Source organism: Cygnus olor, chromosome 14, assembly GCF_009769625.2.
Source record: "Cygnus olor isolate bCygOlo1 chromosome 14, bCygOlo1.pri.v2, whole genome shotgun sequence".
NCBI lineage: Eukaryota > Metazoa > Chordata > Aves > Anseriformes > Anatidae > Cygnus > Cygnus olor.
The window spans coordinates 16,008,972-16,032,292 of record NC_049182.1 but is presented as its reverse complement, the minus strand read 5'-3'; the positions used below and the strand labels follow the sequence as shown (position 1 = coordinate 16,032,292).

The following is a 23,321-nucleotide window of genomic DNA, read 5'->3' as shown; positions in this document are numbered from 1 at the left end:
TTTCTTCCTCCCTTCCTCCTGTCCTGTCCTCGTCTTCCCGGGCCCCACGTCTTTTGTCATTTTTTGTCACAGCAAGTATCTTATGTCAGCTAGACGCCAAAATGTGTGAATGAAGGAACACATCATTTACCTAATTATATAGAAACCTTCCAAAAGGGCAAATAATAATAAGAAAACGGCAATTAATTTACAAGGTAGATGATGAAGATGGAAATCTCTCTCACTCCCCCCTTTATCAGTAGGCAACCACCAAATCTCCAGCCCACATGAAGGCTGCCATCAGAACACAGTTCTAACAACAAGAAACTCATCTTTGTCTTTTTTGGGGGAAGGAAGGGAAGAACACCAGCCCTGTTAGGCTCTGTCTTCGGACTTTTTGTCAGCTCAGTCCCGGTGACATCAGTGCCTTAGGTACACAAGAGTGAAGATGCTGTGTCTGACTGGGAACTGCTCAGGTTGTAGTTTTAGCTTTTTCTTTTTTTTTTTTTTTTCTTTTAACTCTTTTCGTCTTTTCTGCCTACGACAGTATTTCTGACAAATTCAAAGCGAGCACATGTTAACACGGGCTGTTGCTAGAATAACTTCTTACAGGTCTACTGCATTGACATTCACCTGTACTGCACCACCGGCACTGCCTGCCACATTACAGTAAGTGGTTTTTGTTACAATGCTGCTTTACTAGTGTGCCACTCAACTCACTAGAGGAACACACAGCGTGGCAGGGCTTATGGCAGCTGCCTGAGGGCAGGGCGGCCGGAACTGGCCTGAACCGGCCAGGCTGCAGGCCTCGGCAGGCAGGACACCCAATCAGGGAGAGCGCTGTGCTGGTGGCACCCAATCACGGAGCCCATGCTGGGCAGAGAGCCCGCCCTCAGGCTGACTCCGTGGGGCCGCGTGGCAGGGCCTGTCTGTGGGCCCAGCCGAGGTGTGCGGTGTGCCAGCGTGGCAGGCAGCACCCTGGTGCTAGAAGGAAGCCAATTCACATCAGTTCCCAGCTCACAGTACATTTATTTTGCCCACAACAGATAAACAGCCCCAGAAAGTCCAGCAGAGAGCATCTCACCCTGTTTGTAACTGGGTGAAGAGCCAGGCTTTCCTGGACAACTTTTATATTCAAAATCCGGAGCTCAGGGTTCAAAGGTTTACATTAACTCCAAATTACGCAGAAGGTGCTGATGAAAAGCTACGGAGGGAATGATCCTGAGTTAAGACTGACCGGTTTATCCCCTGATTTCTTCCTTTGGTCTCACTGCCAGACACGGACCTGTTGGCCCAGAGGTACCCCACAGCTCACAGAGCTGACGGCTGTGGGACCCATCCTAAGCAGAGAGTGAAAATTGTTTCTTGGTTCTTACATAAGAAAGCTGCAGGGGTCACACTAGTATACATCAGTTTTCCTTGCAAATACTAAGGACTTACTGCCGTTTTATCTAGATATAACTAAAGCTGGTGTGGACGAGGTCCCAAGGCTTTCATACAGTCCCACTGCATTTTTCCCTGAGGCAATAAATGTCATTTCCCTGCTCTGCATGCAGTTGCTGAGCTCCAGTTAGCCTGCATTGTTCTTGGTTTTCTTCCAGTTGATTCGTGTTAAGGTGTAATGCATTTGTGGACTTCATTGGCTCTAGTTGGTCACAGAGAATAAAACCGGTGCAGTGAGGGATGTCAGGCCCAGGATGCAGGGCCATGGGGCACGTTGTTCCCTCCCATTCACCTTGGGTGCTGCTACTGACACCTTGACACACGGGAACACTGGTCTCGGAACACTGAAATTATTCAGAGTTACTTTTGTTTCAATAACTTCTGTAATGAAACCATAATACCCTTGCCATTGAATTTACATGACAGACCTAGTGAATATTCTAGAAAATTATATGGCTAATTAGGAAATACCTAAAGGACTGGTTGCAGCTACAGGTGAAATGCATGCAGCATGGCCCTATTTTGCAAAATTTATTCTCACAATTATGGCTATCAATGCTGGTGCAGCTATTCTAAAAATTCAAACCTCCCATTGTGGATAAGGTTTTATAGGCTTTTTCCCCATGTTCTGATATTTTAAGGATTGCTAAGTTGCTAAGATACAGGCAGAAGAGTAAGTTTACTTAATATATTTTGTTGAATACATTCTATGAAATATTACATGTGGTTCACTATGTTATATCTGAGGATTTGCTGAAGGTAGATTGTCATAAAGATTTGTATGAACTTGATTTGTGATTGCATTATTCCTTTTTCACATTGAAATCACTACATTGAAAATAATTGGCTTACATGAACAAGATGAATTTGGCTCTTTATCTTGAAATGAAATATGTGCACTTTTCTGTTTGGCATTTCCTGTACCTTAAGAAAAATCAAAAGACCAATTACATCAAATTGCACTATTAAAAGAAACATTTTTTGGTCTGTACGGTAGAATTGATCTGAAACATTTATGTGCTCAGAATTTTCTCAAAAGCATACTTTTTCTTGCCCTGTATTTAAAAATTGATAACTAAGGGGAAAAGGCTTTGAGTTATAAAGAGTATTTTTTTTACTTGTAATTGTGTCATTCACTGGTAAAACATAATTGAACTCAAGGTTTGCATTTGCAAATGACCTTGACTCAAGTTTTAGAACTCAAAGAATTTGTGTAATGGCCTAGATTGTCTAGAAGGCCAGAATCACAACAGGGCAAGAACTGTGCAGCTCCCACTGAGGACCAGAAAGTGACTTTCTGCCCCTTCAGGGCTGATGTTGGGCTCGGTTTACAAAGAAATTCAGTATGAGGTAGCAGTTCAGACTGAGGCTGGATGATCTTAGGAGTCTTGTTCTTGCCCGTGGCTCCAAGAACGAGGTTGTGAACTCTTGGGGGTACCTGGCTCAGCAGCCTCTGGGAACCTATAGCCTTTTATTGGCCCTGGCTTTGGGAATAATCTCTGCTCCTTCGCTTTCTGCATGTGAAGGATTTTTTATGTCACCGGGATGACATTGCTTTGTTGCATGTGCTGCATGAACATTGAAATAGTTCCTACAAGGGCACAGATGGCTCTAGCAGGACTGCTTGGTGCACACAATTCCCAGGCTAACACTACTTGTAGTGCAGAAGGTCTATTGGTTATGGAAATAATAATGTATTTCTGTCAGTCCCCTTTGCTCCTTCCTCTCTTCTCCCTCTGCAAAGGGAGGCTGCAGGCTCCTTTTTTTTTTTTTTTTTTTCCTTTGATGCAAGTTTTTTAACTTTATTGGATTTTTTTCTGAGTGGAAGAGGAGGGAAAAGAACAGGAGAATGATTACATACCATTAAGTGCCTGAAGATGAACATCCTCAGTCTTAATTTCTCACCTTTAAGTCACTACTCATTTTTTCTTGAGTAAATTCTTTCCCAGAAGTGTTAGTGACAAAAGCAGTTGTCTGCATGGATGTCTCCTTTGTAAGCATGCCTTGGGTTTTGTCCCAGGGGTGCTTAGCCACATTTGTGTCACATGCTGAGTATTGCATAAAGCACTTTGGGGAGTGAACGTTCATCGTAGATTTGAAGTATGGCACTTCCATACATTCACGAGTTGATTGGAATATATGTTGTTCTTTCTAGTAAGTTCTTTAGGGATTTTTTAGAAGGCATAAGTCATTGACTTTGTGCTTGCTGAACAGATAGAGTAAGCTGTCTGGCTGTGTCTGGCAATTCTCTTCCCCAGCTTCCTCCTTGCAGCCTCTACCTCCCCTCACTGAGCTGTATTTTCCCATAGGTGTGTTCAGGTAGGATGAGGGGGGAAGAAATGATGAAAATAATTTCTCCTGTTAAAAACACTTCTCCCCAAATACGCTAGTCACTCTTACAACTAATATGGGTGCTGTTAAATCCCTGAGACAAGAAGTAGCTGCTAGTTACCTGCCGTATCATTACCCAGGGCAGAGTTGTGCATGCAGACGCGGGCTCCCAAACAACAGAAACCTTTGTCCAGCGCTCAGACTCAGCTCGGAGCGGCGCGAGGCACCCGGCTGGGAGCGCAGCCACCCCAACACGGCTGCTGCGAGGGACTTGGCTGCCATGCTCAGCTTCCTCTGGCGGGGGCTGCGGCTCCAGGTCTGACAGCCGGCCAGGTGTATGTCCCAGGAGTTTGTAAGCTTGTACCTGTCAATCAGGCAATCCTAATTGGGCTGTGGGCGTGGGGAATTTCACCTTCTGCCTCCGCTTGCTGGATAAGGAATTGTATGGTGTTATGAATGGGGAAACATTAGTGGTTTCCTAGCTGGCAGGTCAGGGTTATGTTGGCAGTGCAGAATCCATAGGAGACGCAGTGTAGCTACATGTGTCGTGTGTCCCTGGGCACCAAGTTTTTTGCTTTGTTTTGTTTGTATTCTGTCCTTTTTGGCTATTTATGGTTCTGCTGGTTTGTAGAAGCAGAATTCTAAACCAGGGTCACGACGCAATAGCTCTTTACTGTATTCTTGCAGTCTTACTGCAGTCCTTGCGTCCCTGCAGGACTAAAATGATGTTGTGTATACATATATTTCGATATCTGCTAGGATGTTAAGGATATCGAATACGATTAAGAAATTGATACTATGTAAAATACCACTTGAAGGGGAAGGGTGTTATAAGCAGTCGTGCCTTTAGATGTTCTCCTTTGGGGCAACCTGTGTTATAATGACCTTATGGGAATTTCACCGACTTGAAGGAGGCCTCAACCTGCGAGGTATTGGTTTCTGGATTTCTTAATTCATCTGCTTGGTAACGGCTCACATTCATCTTATTCTGCCCTTTATCTTCACTCCCGTAGATGCTCTAAAATAGAGGAAACTCGGTGATCAAATAAATGCTTCCTTTTAACTTGGAAAAATATATATGATTAAAAAATAATTTAGAATGGAACTTCCCATTATTGCTGGTGCTATTGTGAGAACTGGGCTGGCAGCCATGCAGTTACCTCCTTGCCAGAATGGGGCATAACCAAGTTTGTTTAGCAGGCTTTTCAGAAGTGTCAGTCCTTACATTGAAAGCTCCTATTCCGTCACCTGTTTTTAAATGCTTCAAATTTAGGAAGCCTGCTGCAGATGGTATCAGTGGTTTTACTGTTCTGAGGCCTTGGGCGAATTCATTTGAATTGCTTTGAAATGGCATATTCAAAATTCAATAAAATAAGAGGGTCTGATGGTGCAGCTGCAGCAGATCCCCTCCAGCTGGGTAAGCTGAGATGGTTTCAAGGCCCTGGACTAGCAAAGCCTGGGTGTGATACGCAGATTATACAGCTAGCTGCCAGGGAAGAGGTTTTGGCAGGCTGGGTGCAGCGATACCCCCTGCCAGGAGACTTAGGAGTAACAGTGGCTTTCATGCTACGTGGCATCTTTTGCTGGCTTTCCGAGACAGAAATTTGTTGGTGCAACAGTGGCTGCAGGCCAGTGGGAGGGGATTGCCTCAAGGGTAAAGGGATGGAATGTAGGAAAAACAATAAAATCAAAATGCTCTAGTTGTTTTCAAAGTGATTGGCTATCCCGAATGCCTTGGTATGGATCCAAAATGATCTGCTCTGTGGGCGGGTTTTGTTAAATTGCATTCAGAAATCATATTTGCCCTTGGGCAAATACCCTTGCTTTTATGCATGCTAGGCAAGTCACGTGCACTCAAATGGAATTCACATGGTGCTTTAGTCAAAAAGCTAATGTCAGTCATCATACCTTTTATGCATATCCAGTCCCTTGGTTCTTTATGCCCATTTAAATATGCAGAAATGCTTTTTATTATTACCTTGCCTGTAAAGCATTGATATATATATATGCAGGGTAATTTATTGCACTATAGACCCTTCTCCGCATATCTGTTTAGCACTCACAAATTTAAATTAAAATCGTGAGGCATAAAATATTTTGGTTGTTGGGTTCTGGTTTTCTGAGATTTCTGCTGTTAAACTGTGAAAGCAATTCCTTTATGCACTGTGCATCCGTGCTTTCCAAATAACTACCAGTGTAGCAGTACATGCCTTATCTCTGTAGCATTGTAGTGCCGGTGTCCTTGTGAGCTCCACGGTTCTGGCACAACCAGCACAGTGCCTAAAGGTGAGATAATCAGAGAATGCATGCAGGGACGTTACTTGAGCACCATGTCGCTGGACTGCACAGTACGGCCCTAGTTACTGAAAGGGCTACCATGAAATTTAATTTGGAATTTTACAGACACATTTTGAATTGGAAATCTCTGTAATAACTTTCCCTTTGCTCAGCCTTTTAACTGTGAAATTCAGTTGGGGAGTTTTGAAGCAGCAGGTAGTGTTGCAGCACTCTAGAGGGATTTTGCCAGAATTCAGCTGAAGTGCTTGCAAGTGTCATTTCCATATTTAACTAATTTTGGGTTTTAATTAGCTCCATGTGAAAAATGAGAGTTCACGCTGAGCTAAGCTGTCAGCGTAGAGTCTTGTTTCCTGTCTAGCCTCTCAGGACAATTATTGCAGCATCCTCTGTTTTTTTCAATGAGAGTGCCTAGCCGCTGCTCTTTCAGTCCCTCCCATTGTTCCCGACGGGAGCGAGCAAGTGTGTTGTGTCTGACGTGCTAAAATGGGGGAGATAAGTTCTGAAAATATTTCAAATACAAAATTGGTTTAGTAAAGGTTCAAAGAACCTCATAGGTCTGGCTCAGAAATATGCAGCAGAACATAATGTGTTCCTTCCCAGACCTCACCGGTACGGTGCAGCTGGCGGTATTGTTCCCAACAATATCTGATCATTTCGGCTTCATTACTTACTGCACTGGGTAATACCGCGTTTCAGAAAGCGCAGTGTGAAAGCCGTTTTTTCATGGTGCTTTCTGTAACCTGAGCACTAACAATGCGGTACTCCAGAGACTGTTTCATCCCAGAGGCCTGTGGTCCTCTACAAAGGCGAGCTGCTTTTGCATAAAATTCCATAATGCGGTGTAGGGATGGAAATCTGTTAATCCCTGTGGATGAATGGAAAATTTACCTCTGAGGACTTGAATGCAAATGCTAAAATACTTTTCAAGAATAGATTGAGAGCTGCAGTTTATGTAAATGCTGCAAAAAACATAGGATGTCAACAGTTTTTCTGAAATAAGTTTATGAACCGGTGACAACCCTGAGTTGCATTTACACGACACTCATATAGTACCATTGTTTACTTTTAAAAGAATGCAGTCATTAAAATGTCAAAATCACACTTAAATTGAAAATTGGTGAAATAACTCTGTGTTACCACAAGTTTCTTTAAAGCTGTTCTAGAAGGTGAGATTTGTAGAGATTTGTGGACAAGTTTGGTAGTGTCCTGATTTTAATTTCTGTTCATATCCTTACTAAATAAAGGTCGTGTGTATTTTATTTCTCGCTAATTAGTATGGATAGCCACTTGCAGTAGACAGAAGCAGATCTTCTCTATTAGACCATAAAATCAAATGCATCTTCCTCAAATTGAAACTAATAGGAAAAAAGTCTCTGCTGTAGCACTTTCTGGGTACTTAAATATTAGAAATATTGTGAAAGAAAGTAAATAGGCTGCAGAAACTTGTCAGGTACAGTGACACGGCGGAGTTTCTTGTCATTTTTCTTATAAGTCATTGAGGAACAGCTTTGATACCTGCTTCTGAGATGAAGGAAATTCTGAAAAATAAAAGGAAAATAAATTTAATAGTGAAAAGTATGGTTGAAGTGCTAGATGGATTTTGAAGATAGGGTGGTGGGGTTTTTTTGTTTGTTTGCTTGCTTGTTTTAATACATAATTTACTGTTCCTTCAGTCAAAGAAAAAAGATAGGTAATCCTGGTTTGGCTGCTGGCCATCCCGGTGTTACAGACAGAAAGAAAAGTAGAACTTGCGTGCTAGCTGCTAATTGCTAACGGGTAGTTCTAGCTACTACATACTGCGTTTTGCCCTTCGCACCATAAGTGATCTTGTTTTTGAAGGATAAGCCCTGGTTACTTAATTGGTACTGTTAAGTAATATTGTCACTTAGATTAAAATTTATTTTTATTACTCATTTAACATAATTCAGTTATGCCTTATAAAGTATATGTAATTGAGTTTATCATTGGGGTCAGATGTCTTTGCGGGTGTTTAATCTAGCTCATATTTTATTCTCTGATTCATTAATTAATTGTATACAGCAGTGCATTTGCTAACGCCTTACCTCTCATATCCGATTCACCATGCACTTTAAACTGTTGACTTTGGAGGGTAAAGTATTTTATGGGCTGCGTTGCTGTTGCCTGTAGAAAACACCATTTTTTCAGCCATGGTTACGATATTTGCAGTCTGAGATACTTAAACAGAAGAGTTTTAAAGTAAAGCTCCCTCCCCTGAAGTCAGTGACAGTTTTGACCTTGATTACAATGGGCCTTGATTTTAAACAGCTCTAAACTGACTGGTGATGAGCCTTCTGCATTGCTGACCTCAGGCTGCGGAATTGGCTTCTTCGCCGCTTTGTATGCAAGGCGCAAAGCTTCATTAAGATGATCATGTATCGGATGCTCTGCACAATAAGCTGGCTCCATTTTGCTGTTGTGGACAGCAGCTCCATTTGTAACACAGATTTTTATCATCTCTTCTGTGGATTTTGTTATATCAAGAAGAGGATCAAATTGAGCTAGTCTCTTAAAAACTCATATTATAAAAGTCAATTTCATGTGTAAAAGATAAAAGTAATAAAAATCACTAATATGTAATTAAGTATATAAACATATATTAGGGTGTTCCCTAGATGAATCAGAACTTAGGTGGCCAAATTACATTTAATTATCTGCCATTATGCACAGTGCTTGACATGGACCGATGTAGACTGTTGCACTCTCGTGTTTGTTTCTCTGGACTGAAATGGACACGAAAGCTTCTCCTCGGTGCTGTATTGGCCCCTGAAATTGTGAAATAGGATGTTCCGGTGATGCAGCAGCTAATCCTGTATTAACACCCACCCACACGGTGATTGTAAAATGTATATTGCTGCAGTTCAAAGTGATCTAAAACTAAAATTCCCAGCACCATATAAATTTGTCATTGATTTCTTTGTGTTTTTTTTTTTTTAATGTACTTCCATATTAGTGTGATCTCTCTGCAGTCTTGTCCTCACTTGCAGCTTGCATTTTCTTGCCTGCTCTAGACTTCTAGACTGCAGCTGAGAAGGCATGGATGCGGGAGGCAGGTGGCCAGTCCTGCGTTGCTGGGTGCTGTGAAGGAGAAGTAAGCAAGCCTCACGTGTGGAAATCTGCCAAGAATAAGACAGGTGTAAGATTAAAAATACAATATAATCTCAGTTATAGTAAACCCATTATGGGAAACGGTTAATAGAAATCACATAAGGGGAATGGAAAACAAGCTTTCTCAAAAATTGTTTTGGGCTTCCGTGGCGAGGTTGTGGTAGCGGAGGTGGGGGGGCTGTAGGGGTGCCCCTGTGAGAAGAGTCCAAAGGCTGCTCTCACTAAAATTCAATTTTCAAATTGCTTCTTTTTAAAAAGTTTCTAGATTAAAAAAAAAAAAAAAGAATAGTAGTTAAAGCCCGTCTGGTTGTATAAGACATATAATAAATAAATACTGTATATTTAATTTTCATACATGATTCTATTCTGAATCAGTAGGACTTGTAATTCAAAATACATTAATAATGTCAGCTTTGCAAGGCACATATAAAGTCTAATTCTGCCTAGATGCTAAATATAATCTATAACCTTTATCTTAATATCAAGATACAAGTTGGGCAATGTTTATAAATTCCTTTTAAAGCATATCATGAAAGAAGTGTAAACAGTTTATAATGTTGAAAATGAGTGAGAAGCTTTGGGGGAAGAAATCATGTTTGCTTTCTGTCTTCTGATTTTTTTCTTCTTTGTAATAAACTTCTAAATCCAAGAATTATTTTATGTAGAGACTAAAACATTAAGTTTTATCATTCATGCCATGTTTTACAGTCATGTAAACAGTCTGTTCTGTATTATTTCTATTGAGGGAAGAATATAGTCTGTGATGGGATGTGATATTTGTACTGAGGACAGAAATCTGGCTGCTCATAATAACACGTTTCAATTTCATTTAATGCATGCAAAAGAATAATAAACTTAAATACTATTTTCTTATCAATACGGATAACAATCAGGTTGAGTCAAGGTCTGAGTGCTTTGGACAAGTTCGATTATGAGAACCTTGTTCAACATGTTTGTAGAGATTAGGGCGGTTGCAGTTTTGAAAGATGAAAGTAGTCTAATAAATGTTTGACATGATATGCCTTGGAGTTACAGTTAGTATTAAAGGTAAAGCAGTTATTCAAGATGTATTTTATAATTCTTGTAAGTGCATGCATCAGTGATTTGAGAGAGTATATGTAGGTCTGTGTTCCTTGAAATGGCAGTTTCGAGTCTCAGCCAGGTTCTTCCTTCTCTTGGAAGAAGAATAGAGATGAGCTGAGTACCTTATTCATGATAGCAGTGTCTTTTGGGTGTGAAATTAGAATTGGATTCAATTTGCTTTGTATTAACATTAAGTGCTCACAATTGCTCTGAAAAATGAGGGTTTCCATTGTGTTTTTGTCACGAGCACCCCTTCCTGTTATTTTAAGCCCTTTTTAACAGTGGCAGTGTTTTGGCAATGCTGGTGAAGGGGATGTTCTGTAACGTGATCTGGGACCTTCCGGGCTGAAAGATGCTATATTAGGTAAATAAAAATAAACACTTCTCTTATTAGTTACAAGCATCTAGTTCAGATGCAAGACCAAAAAGATTGCAGCCTCGGCTCTTAAAATTGCCGTAAGAAGCAAGTTCGTTTTATACAGTCTTGGGAACTGATTAATCTTGTGCCAGCTTTCTGTGCTCTCTACAATCTAAGGCCTGTCATGAGAATAAATGAATAGTGCAGTGTACCCTGCTTCTCTTTTAAGGTCTTTGTTGTGAGATTCCAGATTCTGAAGGTAGCATGCAATGCTGCTATCCTTCTTGTGACAAAAAAGTTCTCTTGGAAAGTGGCATGAAATCAAAACATTTCAATAAAGAGGGCTGAAAAGAGAAAAGTCAGCATGAAGGAAGTTCTTTCTCAGTCCCAGTCAGAGCGGTGAGCTGGGGCAGCTAAGAAGCAGCTAAGGTACAAGTGCTGTCCTGCAGTCTGGAGCTCTGCTTGCCTCTTGCCACCCTTGGAGCTGGGAGTCAGGTCTTCCTTCGTCCTCTCCTGCTCCTCGCCACCACCCCCAAAAGCAATCACAAGCGCGTGTAAGCTTTTCAAGCTTGTTTGGAAGCAGAAGGACTGAAGTTGGACATGGAGGAGTGAACTTTCAAAGCACCGCATGGCAGATAAGCAGACAAATCACATTACCACTAATGGGATTTGTGGGCATATCTTTCATGCTGTGCTTTGAAAATTCATTCCTTTCAATTTACTGACGTACGTGAGGAACGAAATGAGTTAGCTTGGAGGGGGTGTGTGGCCAATTTAAAAAAAAAATGTTTTTTGAGTCCCCCTATTTCTTCCTTATGAACACAGTGACAAGCATCTTAGAGCCCTTCTTCCATTTCCTTTTTCATCTTCAATAACATTTATTCAAAAGAAAGCAATTAATAAATCCCAGCAGCCGTTTTGCTGCTGATTATAACAATGCACCCATTCATAGCTCCTTTACGGTATTTTTATAAAATGCTTCTGGGGCTAGAAATGCTTCATAAAGCAAAAACCCCGTCCTAAACAATTTATTGTCTAAGAGGGTTTACATGCTGAGGGTGAAATTATGCCTGAGGATTGCTTTCTTATGTGTAGGATTGTTGAAGTCAACTTTGCTCTCCATTGTGATTACAGAAAGGCGCCGTACCTGCCGTGTCTCCCTGGTGAGCAGAGCGAGCATGCCTGGTGTTTCAGCACGGAGGGAGGCACTGCGCCTTCCCCTTGAGCACAGCAAGCACCGTCCTTGCAAAGAGCGCAGAAGCAGAAGTAACAGTCTGGCTCTGTTGCCTTCTGCTTATGTCACAGAGTGAGGCACCACATTTTCAGGTTTTACTGAGATGGTGTTTGTAAGATCACTTTGGATAGAGGAGGATGGAGTTGTGCTCTCTTGGCAGCTTGTGGAACCTGTAGCCTGATATTTACTGCATTCGTTGATTAGTAAGCCTATAGGGTAATCACTCCTCAAGATACTCATGCATGCAGTAACATTTAATTATTTTATTAATTTTTTTGGCATACATTTATTCTTGTCAAGTTATTTGGGTAACCCATCTGTAAGTGCCAAGAAGTGTAAAACGCTAAGTGTATTTCACTTTGTGCAATTACATGGCCCGTATATGGTTTTAGTGCTCTATAATGTGTGTACAAATGTCTATCTGCACATCCAGTTTTTATTCTATATAATCTGTAGAGTGTTTTAATGCACCATAATATAACAAAAAATGGATGTGCAGATAGTTTTTTAAACATATACACTATAAAATTACATGCTGCTAAGAATGATTAGGAACCTTTTGTTTCATCGTGTCTGTGATTCATTAGGCCTGATTTGGAAGTCACACTGATGTCGCTCAAGACTAATTAAGTATACTGGAATAACGAGTTACCTCATTGTTCATCTCCTAACTGGTGAGAGAAGAAGCTTCTAGTGTTTCCACTCCCCTCTGATAGAATAACCTACATAAAGCAAATGTGCTCTTGCTGCTCGTTTCCTAACGTTGTTCATGATGTAGACCAATTTCTTCTTCACATGAGAAGAGGCTGCAGGTATCAAAATATCATGCCTTGTATGTATGCTGATGGAGTGTCGTATGGGTTGATGGGTTCGTTTTAGAAGGCAGTAGTTCAGGGTGAGGTGCTTGAGGGCTGTTCAGTAAGCATGGCAAGTTGGAAAGTTAATACATGGAAACACTCTGCTTTCTGGTCGCTTTTGTAATCTTCCCAACTTGTGGAGTCCCTGAGGGAATACTGAATTTCCTAACAGAGGCCGTGGTGCCTGTCTCCCAGTCCTTGTCTGGGAAGATACAGGTGGAACAGAAGCACGGTGACCATTGATCTCTGTATTTCTCCTTTCCAGGAGTCCCACCGAGTGAAGGTCCAAGTGCAGAGCCTGATTGTGTCCTGCCTACTGGCAGACACCCAGTCTCTCATTTCAACAACACGTGGTCTGGGATAGTCAGGAGAGCACGGAGGGAGGACAGAGAGCTTTCTGAGTCTGGAGAATGCCCATTAGGCTGATCTCTGGCTGCAGTGAGTATTGGTGTGCGGCCAGAGAGAGAGAGAGAAGATTGAACGAAAGATGAATTTGAGCCACTGCTGAGTCTTAGAGAACATTCAAGAAAGTTTTTCATGCAAATTTTGACATTATTCTGTGGATTTGTGTACCTTTTGGGATTTCTTAAAATAATGTGTGATTCACTCTGGTAACCTCTATCTTATGTAAGTCTTTGGTGCTTGACAGCTCCACTACCTCTAGTGATAAAGTAGTTCTCTGCTTTTGTTCTCGATGGACATGCAGGGTTAGCTTCCAGTTTTAGGTGCCTTCAGTGTAGGTGCCTGTGTTGCTTGGGGTGAGGTTGATTTTTTTTCTTTTTGTTTTTTACCTTAAATCTCAGTGGTTTAATTTCACGTGTTGCTATCATCTCATTGTTGGAGAATATAAATGCACAATTCAATCTGAGTTACTTGTGTTAGTGTTAAATGAACCAGATAAACTGGGACAAACTCCATGCTTAAAAATCAGGTATTCGAAGTAAGAAATTGGAACATGTGCTTAAACACTGAGGGAAAAAACAAACAGGTAGAGATAAATACCTGCTAAACATACATGAGTGCTCTTTGAAATATATTTTGTAAATGTATGGTATGCATAACATAAAGTGGCACTTGTGTTTTAAATTTGGAGGGATGTGTTTTTCCCTGACGGGTTAACCTGTAAGCCAAATGTGGGGCTCCTGTAGTAGGTTTAAGTGGGCTGTTTGGGAGACTCAGTGCTCATCTTGATGATCTGCTGGGCATTTGGGAGCCGTGCCGACTGTCAGCCCGACCGTCAGACCTCGGGGTGTTTCTAAGCACGTGGACCCAGCTGAGTGTCCCGACACACTGGGCTGGGGAGCGTGCGTAGCAGAAGGTGGGTCAGGGCCTGATAATGAGTGGAGTCGGGGACGAGGGCCAACTCACAGCATCACAGATTACTTAGCTGTAGTCTGAAACAGCAAGCAAACATACAAAACTACAATAGGAAATGGAAACAAAATCCACAAGCCCAATTTTTCCTTCTGATACACATGCACTCGGGTTCTGAGTGGATCCCAGTCTTTCTAATTAAATGGGCTTCCACTTATTCCTTTGCTGGAGGCGGTTTTGTTTGATTAACAGAACAGAAGGTTAATCATAGAAATTCACCATCTCACGCCATTCTGCAGCAGGAGAGAGTAGGTAGCTCCTTGTTGTAGCTGCTTGGCTGCTGTCGGGGCTGGCTGTTCAGGGTATGAACCGGCACCTGGGGCGTGCTTTCCATGCTCCTGTTTTAGGGGAAGCCTGTGGCTCCAGTGATGGGTAGGTGAGCTGTGTGCCGGGTCCTCGGTGTTTCTTGGGCTCTGCAGGGAACTGCAGCAGACGTGCAAATCCCTGCCCCGTGAGGAAGGAGCTGTAATTGCGCCTGCCTAACGTGCGTCTATGTTTAAAACACAGAGCTGTGGAGTTCCTAATGAGATCGTGGCGTACTTGGAAGCAGGTGGATCAAAGTTTGTCTTAATACCATGTTAATAAGATTTTTCTTAATTCCTTGTATAAATTTACCTGATAATTATAAGTTAGCAACTATAATTCTCTTGGACAGACTGTTGATTATGTTTTCCTTATCTCCATGTTGTAAGGAATGGTTCATACCTGAAGCAACAGAACTTCATCTCTGCAAATGGCCCACGTTTATTACACTTGAAATAAAAAAATAATTGCAACTTTGAATAGACATGCTCAGAGTATAAAACACAGAAGTCTCTTTCTCTATGACTTGTTTTCATCGGGGGGCTCTGAAATTCCCGTTGCTTAAGAGATTTACCCAGCTGACCTGCGCCGCAGGGAGCTGCTGCAGCACGAAGATGCCGCGCTCCTTGCCTCCGCTGCACCAGTGCCGTCGCTCTCTCGACAGGCAGAGCCTGCAGAAGCATGGGACCTGCCTGTTGTTTGAGCTTTGCGGTGCTGAAAAGACAATTAATTGCTTGAGATTAGACTGAAAACCCTTTAAAATGTTCATTTTGGCAAAGCAAAAAAGTTGTGATTGAGTAAAAGATTTGATTCCACTTAACATTTTGTCTATTTTCCAGGAGTTCTGAAACGTTCCCTAGAAGTAAATTTGGAGTAGTTACTCAGCTAAACATTCTTTTCCGGTTCATACTTTTGGTTGGTTGGTTGGTTTTGGTTTTTTGAAAGTCAGATGCTTTGTTTTCCATTGTCTCTCCTAATAGAAAAAATACTGCAAATTCAGCATGAAAGCTTAATCTGGCAACTGACCTCTTCACACACGTTGTCTCCTCATTTTAGTTACTGTTCTTGGATAGCTACTTGGTCTGTAGGTACGTCTATAAGGGCAGGTGACGTTAGGAAATCTGTCTTGCTTCTCAGCTGCTTCTGCCAAAAATGTTGAACTCAGCGTAGATTGTGTGTCGAGGGGGTTCTCCTGTTGGGGTAGATGGATTGTGTGGTAGGGGCACTTTGTTTTCTTTGTTTTTAAGAGTAAGTATGTAAACTTAAATGCATGATGTCTTGAGCATTGTGAATTGCAATTCCTGCAGTAACGTTTTTTTTACCTATCCCTGACGCTGAATGTCCGATCAGTTGGCTGTTGCCACTGACAATCCATTTGTGCCCACACCAGCTCTTCCTCAATTGCTTGTAACGAGATGCAAAATACCTGCTGATCTGCGCATCTGACACTGCAGAAGTGAACAGTTTTAAGGGTCCCCATAATTACATTGTTGGTAACAAAACTGACAGTGTGTCCCCTCTAACACCACTGTACTGTATCCCCGAAAACGCCATGTCCTGTGGTAGGGGCAGGCTGTGTAAACAGGACAAGTGCTGGTGGTGGCCATAAAGTGAATAAAAACAGCACTGTGGTCTCTCCAGGCCTCCCTTCCCTGCTCCTCTCTGTTGGGAGGATGCCACAGCGATAATACGATGAAAGTATGGAGATGTATTCAGGTAGCTTGTTTATACAAAGTGAAGATGCACATAAATCCGCCAGCTGAGTGATTCAGACCTGTCAAGTCTCATGCATTATGCACAGGACTTATTCAATTAGTCCCTGCCACCGTGCCTATAACTCATGCCCTTGCCAAGGCGGTGCCAGGGCCTCTCTCCCACTCGGTGATCTCGAGCGGCTCCGGGGCCGTACCCGGGGTCTGCTGGTGGGCAGTGGGAGGCTGCAGCGCCATGCAGCCCAAGGGAAGCCCCCAGCTTGGAGTTTTATGCACTGGATTTGAGCAAGTCGCGATGGCAAAGGACTGGCAGAGACCTGGATTTGTCAGGGAAGCGTAATCTGCAAAATTAAGACCAAAGCTATTGAATCTGTTGGTTTAAATACGTTGTAATAAACACAAAATAATTGCATGCCATTAGTATACACAGGGCTGAGGCTTGTTTTACAATCAATATATAACTTATCACACGTTATTTAAGCTTGGGTTAGTATTTGCAGGCCTGCTTTGTTTCAAGGAGCATATCCCAAGTTTGCGGATCAGAGAGGTGGGACACGCTGCCCAAGTCTGAACAAAATGCTCACCTCTGCCTTGGTGCCTGGGATTGTGAGCAGCTTTCCTCCTGTGTTTCAGTGTTTTGGAAGATCTGGTAACTGGGGTAGGGGGGTGGAGAACAGAACAGATTTCTGTGAGTCGTCGGGGTTTGCTTTGGTGCTTTGATTTTTGTCTTCTTTCTGGTGCATTAGCATCCCTCGGGGCCAAGCGGCTTTACGGCGGTTTCCAAACGCAGCTTACCCGAAACCCGCCGCAGCCTCCCCCCAGCACCCGTCCGTGTGCGCCGTGCCCTCACTGCTCCCTCCTTTGTGTCTCCGGCAGCGATGCACCTGCTCGGGCTCAACTGGCAGCTCCAGCCCGCCGACGGGCACACCTTCAACAACGGCATGAGGCCGGGCCTGCCGGGCGCGGAGGATGCAGCGACGATGCCATCTGGAGGCAGAGGTGAGCTGGCGGCGGCAGCCCTCCCGCTCCGGGCTCCCGGCTTCGTCCTCCGGGCGGTTTTTAGGACGTGTTCTCCCAGCGAGGTGCGTGCGAAATCTTTTTAAGGCTGTTCTTAGCGCTTCTGGCTGTCTGCTGCCCGACACAGCTGTTCTTGCTCTGTCCCTCCGGGCACGAGCGCATAAAATCCTGTGAGTCCGAGAGCCTCGTCTGCTAATGGAGTGCTGCACCCTACGATGCTAATGAAGAAGGGCTCAGTCAAAAATCCAGGTACATTTTACTGGGTACTCTATGTCCTGTTGCCAGGTGTAGCTTGCAGATCTCCAAGGAAGAAAAACAGCATGACTTGGTGGAGAAATACCTCGTACTGCCTGGGAAAGGTCAAGAACCTACAACCAGGACAAAATCCCTCTTTTGGTTTCTTTTTTTTTTTTTTTCTTTCTCAGCTGTAATTGTAAAGAAAGGACATCAAGGACAGCAGAACTTGACCCATGGTAAATAACCTGTCCCGTGATTTTAGTATGAGCAAAGTAGGCAACCAATGTTTTGTTTTTTTTCTTTTTTTTTAGTTTTCCTGAAGGAAAACTATGTGCTAGTAGAGAAACAAGTACTTCCTTAAACTAAAAATATATATATTAAAAACCACGAAAATTTGTTTTCATGAAAAAGATTTTAATCATTTAAATTGAATGCTTTTTAACAGTGGGGTTGAGGTCTTTTCTTTGCTACATAGCAGTAAGGCTTCCCCTGGTTACTATTGGAATAGCAGCAGTAAGAAGACAGAACATAACCTTTCTGTTACTCAAAGCCCCTCACAGGCCTTGGTGTGCTGTGCGGGTGGGATGGGGTGGCTGAAGCAGAAGAGAAGTAAGAGCACTCGGTATTGGTCAGCAGAAGAATTTTGTTTAGAGCTGAACATTGTCTTACTTTCAGGACCTGTGGCTTGTGTTTTGTTTGCTGGTTGCTGAAGCAAGTGTCAAGTTGCTGAACAAGTGCTGAAACAGTATAGTTGCATTGGGTGCGTTGGAAGAATTTCAGTTAAGGTAGTGTTGGGAGGAAAGCCAAGTTCAGTTCTTTGGTGTACCTGGTCCTTTTACGTATTATGGATTTGCTTTCATTTTCAATAAATAATGCTGCTGCACCTCTGCATCTTTATTTTTTCTGTGGAGGGCCTAATTTTGGCTTCCTCCTTTTGTTGAAATTCAACATCCTAATCATGGCAAAACACGTGATTTTCAGGCAGTGGCTTGTTGGCTTGGCTTCCATCTCTGACTGACCGTAGGTCACACAGTGGATGAACAGCACATCCCTAAGTACAAGGCAGGATATTTATATTACTGCTGAACCTCTTCCAGATTGTGCACAGGTGAGAGACCCTATGGTTTTAGGCAGGAACCTGAAGTGCTCAGGACTTCAATTATGGTCACTTAGCAGACAACTGCAGTGTTTAGCACATTTCCAAATTCCCTCCCCTGCAGCTTTTTGTTGCCATCTCTGTGCAAATATAGGGCAGCAGAACTGTTGGATTGGAATGTGCTCATCTGCCTGGGGCACTTCAGTGCAAGTTCTGGCAGTGTATCCCAACCCTGCTCTAATTAGCTTTGCACATGAGAAGAGGTTGCAGTGCTGGCTGTTTGGGGAGCGGTAACCTCCTGTAGAGGAGACAAGGAGACAGAACCGCTGGTTATGTCTTAAATTGCCACAGTTAGGTTTCATCAGAGCGTGTTGGAAAAGTGTTCTTCTGACATTTTGTAGAAGGTTGCTGAAAAGTTGATAATTTTGGAGAAGGAGAGCAATATTTAGGCAAATAATCTTCCACAATGGAATAATATGAATGACAGGCTTGGATGAACACAAGGAATGTCTAAAACAGAAATTCTCATAGCAGCTGTTTTTTTTTTTTTTTTTTAACCTCACCATTCCTTTTATTACATTCAAGTTAATATTGCTATCCCAGCAGTTTTTAGGAAAGCCTCTGACAGCTTTTAACACAACAACCATTTTCAGGGCTCTGGCTGTGGAGAGTGACCTTTTTATAATTGACACAGCTCAGGATGAAGCCATTCTTTTCAAAACATGGGTCTCCCAAAGAAACCTTTAACCCCTAGACTGAAAACGGCCACTTAAACGCAAGCTGTGCCTACTCAGCAAGTAAGGTATTTTAAAGTAGAGCAATTTAGAAGAAAAAAAAAAAAAAGACATATTTCAATTTGATCTGCTTGTTCCTTATTAAAAGACTGAATTCTGGTAAGAAATAATAAAAATGCGATACAAGGAAAATGTAAAATATTTTATTACTATGTTTTCCTATCTGAATAAAAACAAAATTCACTGTTAACACAATTGCAGGTTTTTTTTAATTCCATGCTACATCCTGCTGATACTGGGGATGCCTGAAAGGAACAGGCAAGTTGCAATGGGCAGAAAAATCCTCAGTTCTGCTGTAAAACTGCAAGTGAAATCCACCATGATCTAAATAATGCAGAAGTTACATTTTTTTGCCTTTAGCCTCTCAAAGTTGTGCTGAACTGGAGATTTATATTAATTGACAAAAGTAAATAAAATTTCATTTCTTAATAAAAGTGGCAAGGTAGGATTCCTTCATAGTGCATTATAAAAACAAAAGTTGGCACTGCCGTGGAATTGCTACAGGGATGAGATAAATAATGATGTTAAAAAAAATAAAAATATCCAAGATTGAAGCCCATTTGTCTGATACAGTTACACAAGGATAGTATTAGAATTTTGGTGTAATAAATCTAGATGAGGAAAAAGAATAAGAGCATGTTTGGGAATAATTGTTTGTTCACAAACAAGTGAACTAGATGACCTTACGGAGTTTTTAGATGCCTAATTTATGTTAGTGTATGCCAAGACTGTATTCTAAATTTAAAGTTATGTAGTAGGCTAGACACATATTTCCATAAAATATGTGACTAGCTATGTGCAGTTTCCTTTCTAATTGACAGAATATACTATAAAAGTCAACTTTAATCATTTCAGAGGACACCTAAGATAAAGTGCTATTCACGTGAAAATATCCAAACTAGCTCCAGCTGCAAACCTGAGTAAAGAATACTTCAATGTAGAGATTTTTTTCACAAATTCAGCAGACCTTCTGCTACATAAAAAATAAAAAAAAATTGATTTACTATTTTTAAACTTAATGATTCATTAAATGAAGTTTCCACAAAGCTGAGAAGCACAGTAAATATTGTGGTCTTTGATCCTAGAAACTAGCGTTTGAAAAGACACCAAAGACAATTATGGGCAAGGATTGTCGATCTGAAAGATTATTCTGGTTACTATAAATACACTGATTAATTGGAAAAGGTAGATTTGAATGCGTGTTCTGATACTCACATAATCCAGTGCATGTGTCTCTTTGGACTAGCCAGCTTTATCCAGGTTCGTGCTCAGCTTATGAGATCTTTACTACGTCTATCACAGCATGTGGATTTCAAAAATACAATTACAGTTAATGAAAAATACTAGTTTCCAGTTATCTAATTCAGCATATGTAATGGCAATAATAAAATGAAGAAATTTAAATTTGCAGTTAAATTTTACACTATTTGCTGGGGATGGTGTAAAATTACTTGTTTGAGATGAATGCCTAAAATCCATTCGATTTAGGGAGGGGAAATACAGAATTCTACTGATGTGGCAGAAATTTGCTTTGAATAGATATGGAAAGCTGAATTCTGCAGTCATTGTGAAGCTGTAAAGATTGTCTTCAGCTCTGTCCAAATTATGTTGAGAAAGGGTTGCCTTTCCCTCTTCCTGTTGCTGCAGTTCCTAGTCACACTTCGGTTTGCACACAGCAATGTTTTTCTAATGGTTCAGATACTTTATTAGCAAAGCAGCAGACAGGCAGCATTAAAGGAATAAGAAATACATTAAATGGGAATAGTTGCCACTCTTACATATTGATGAACTGGCGTTCAGGTGCAGATAGATTAGGCCCTGACTTGAGTGCCAGGAACACTTATGCTGAAACCTGGAAACCAAGTCATTCTCATCAGGTGGTGTAAGGACTCAGGACCAAATGGAGGGACTTCAGTGGTGTGTTGATAAAAAAAAAATAAAAAAAAAAAATTAAAAAAAAAAAGTCCTCAAACCTCATTAATAATGTAGGCAACACGACTCTTTTGGTTTCTACTATTTCCTTTCAGACGCCTTGAAACAGATGATCAAAATGTAATAACAATCAATGTATTTTAAATGTCACTTCCGTTATGTTCATTCAATTTAATCAAGACATGCCATCATTTTCCAGGTTTATTAATCTTATTAAGTAGTTATGTGGCTAATGTAATGTAGCTCTTAATTAACATGTTAGCAAGCAGAATAGAAATATGGACCCTATGAAGGGTGGCAGCTGTGGTCTTCTGACAATACACCAGGGACCTCCAGTGCTGTCTTAGCAGGAGCCAAGTATTTGACTAAGTTCATTAGAACAGAGGAGGAGGTATTTTAAGTTACTGTGGTTGTGTTGATAGCGATAGTATGAGTTGCTGTGTTCAAAGCTACTTAGTGAACTGCATATACCATCAGAGGTGATGGTTATGGTGATGCAGAAAAGCATGCTGGTGTGTATTTATTCTTTGTTAAATGCTGTGAACTAACAGATCTCAATTTTGTTTCAATTCTAATTCACTTTTGGTTCTGAAAACAGCGAATCGTATGAAGCCATACCCACAGGAATGTGAAAATGTGCCTACATTTTTAGGTGTGTCCAGGTCATAAAGAAACATGTATTTTAATTTCACTTGCAGGATCAGACTGTTTGACTGCAGCTGAGCCAGAGCAGTGGTCTTAAGCTGATGGTCCCTTTGCAGAATTTCTTTCTTTTCACCACAATAGAAATATGGAATATTGGCCGACAAACCTGAGACATGGATTTTGTTTCAGAAGCTGTTTTGCTGGACCTCTGAAAGCTCATACAAATTCAGAAGCTTCCTTTCTCCTCACTTCACTAAATAGAGCTCATTATTACCTCAGCATCTTCAGCATAACTGAAGTTCGAGATGTGTCATAGCAGCTTCTCCAGACCCTCATTTCCTGGCTTTTTACTTTATTATAGCTCTGGGAATTTGTTTGGCATCAGCAGTCAATCTACTTTACACATTTCAAAAAAGTACCTGTGTTTCACTTTGGTACTAGGGCACTTAGGTATTAGTAGTAGATATTTTGAAGTCCATAGAGGGATTGGTAAGTGAGATAATAGTGCATAACGCTGAATTTTACACTGGAAAAATGCACACAGAAAACACATTTTCGACTTTTTTAAAAATTATTTATTTTTAATTATTTTCCTTTCTGAAACAACAAGAAATGCCTGATTATATGAATCAATAGCAAATTTACCCGAAGGAAAAAAAAAATCAGTCATTGAAAACAATAGTAATTATTGTGCTTTGGTTGTTGGTGTGGGTTTTTTTTTTGTTTATTTTGTTTTGTTTCAAAAATTCAGTGGATTGTGTTTTTTTATATTGAATGGTTTTCTTTACACAGCTATATCATAAATTTCTTTGGAATTCTGAGTCAATTGTAAAAATTCATAACTATATAACAACAGACCATTATGTTAGATCAAAAGATAAGGAAAGCCATGTCTGCAGCAGAGATTTATAAGAAATTGAGAGGTACAGGAAAAGAAGTGGGGGAGAATGCTCTTTAACCAATAATTGTGATATTTATTCCTTGTATTTAATTTGTGGTTGTCCAGCTGATCTTGATAGTTCATTATGGGTCCATTGGGATGGCTATTCAGGTAGATATTTTGCCAGCATGGTATCAAACCACTTTACAGTCAGCACTGCTAGGCACATAGTCAAAGTGCTGAAGTTTGTGGGGTTTTTTTTCAGTTTTGCTGTTTCAGTGGGATGTCTGTAGTGTAACACTGGTGGTAGCCAGACTTAATTTTTATTTTTTAATTTTGACTATGGTATGAGAGAGGAGTCTCTAATACCAAGTGTATCTGGTTTCAGTGTAGATACAGTTCTGCCTGCATAGCTGACACTGCTTGATGTTATTTAAATGAAAGGCTGAGTGGGCATGTTGTACCAGCTGCCACCTTGAAGCTGACCTCCAGCTCCAAGATGAGGCCAGCTGACAAGTGGGGGAGTTTGCCTTGCTGTTGTCATGTATTGCATGCTTGATAGCTTCAAAGGCAAATGTACTCGAGTGCTAAAACAGTCTTTTCAAATGTATATGCCAAAATA

At 41.3% G+C, this 23,321-nt stretch overlaps 1 protein-coding gene across 4 annotated transcripts in view; it reads left to right on the top strand.

The window, feature by feature from the left end:
* The window catches only part of TENM2 (teneurin transmembrane protein 2), a 1,590,996-nt gene that overhangs the window by 1,446,093 nt on the left and 121,582 nt on the right, over positions 1–23,321 (top strand). For all 4 annotated transcript variants that reach the window (XM_040574031.1, XM_040574032.1, XM_040574033.1 and 1 more), the window contains one exon: positions 16,975–17,097. In XM_040574031.1, the coding sequence (XP_040429965.1) occupies positions 16,975–17,097 (123 nt within the window). The remainder of the gene's footprint in view (positions 1–16,974; positions 17,098–23,321) is intronic.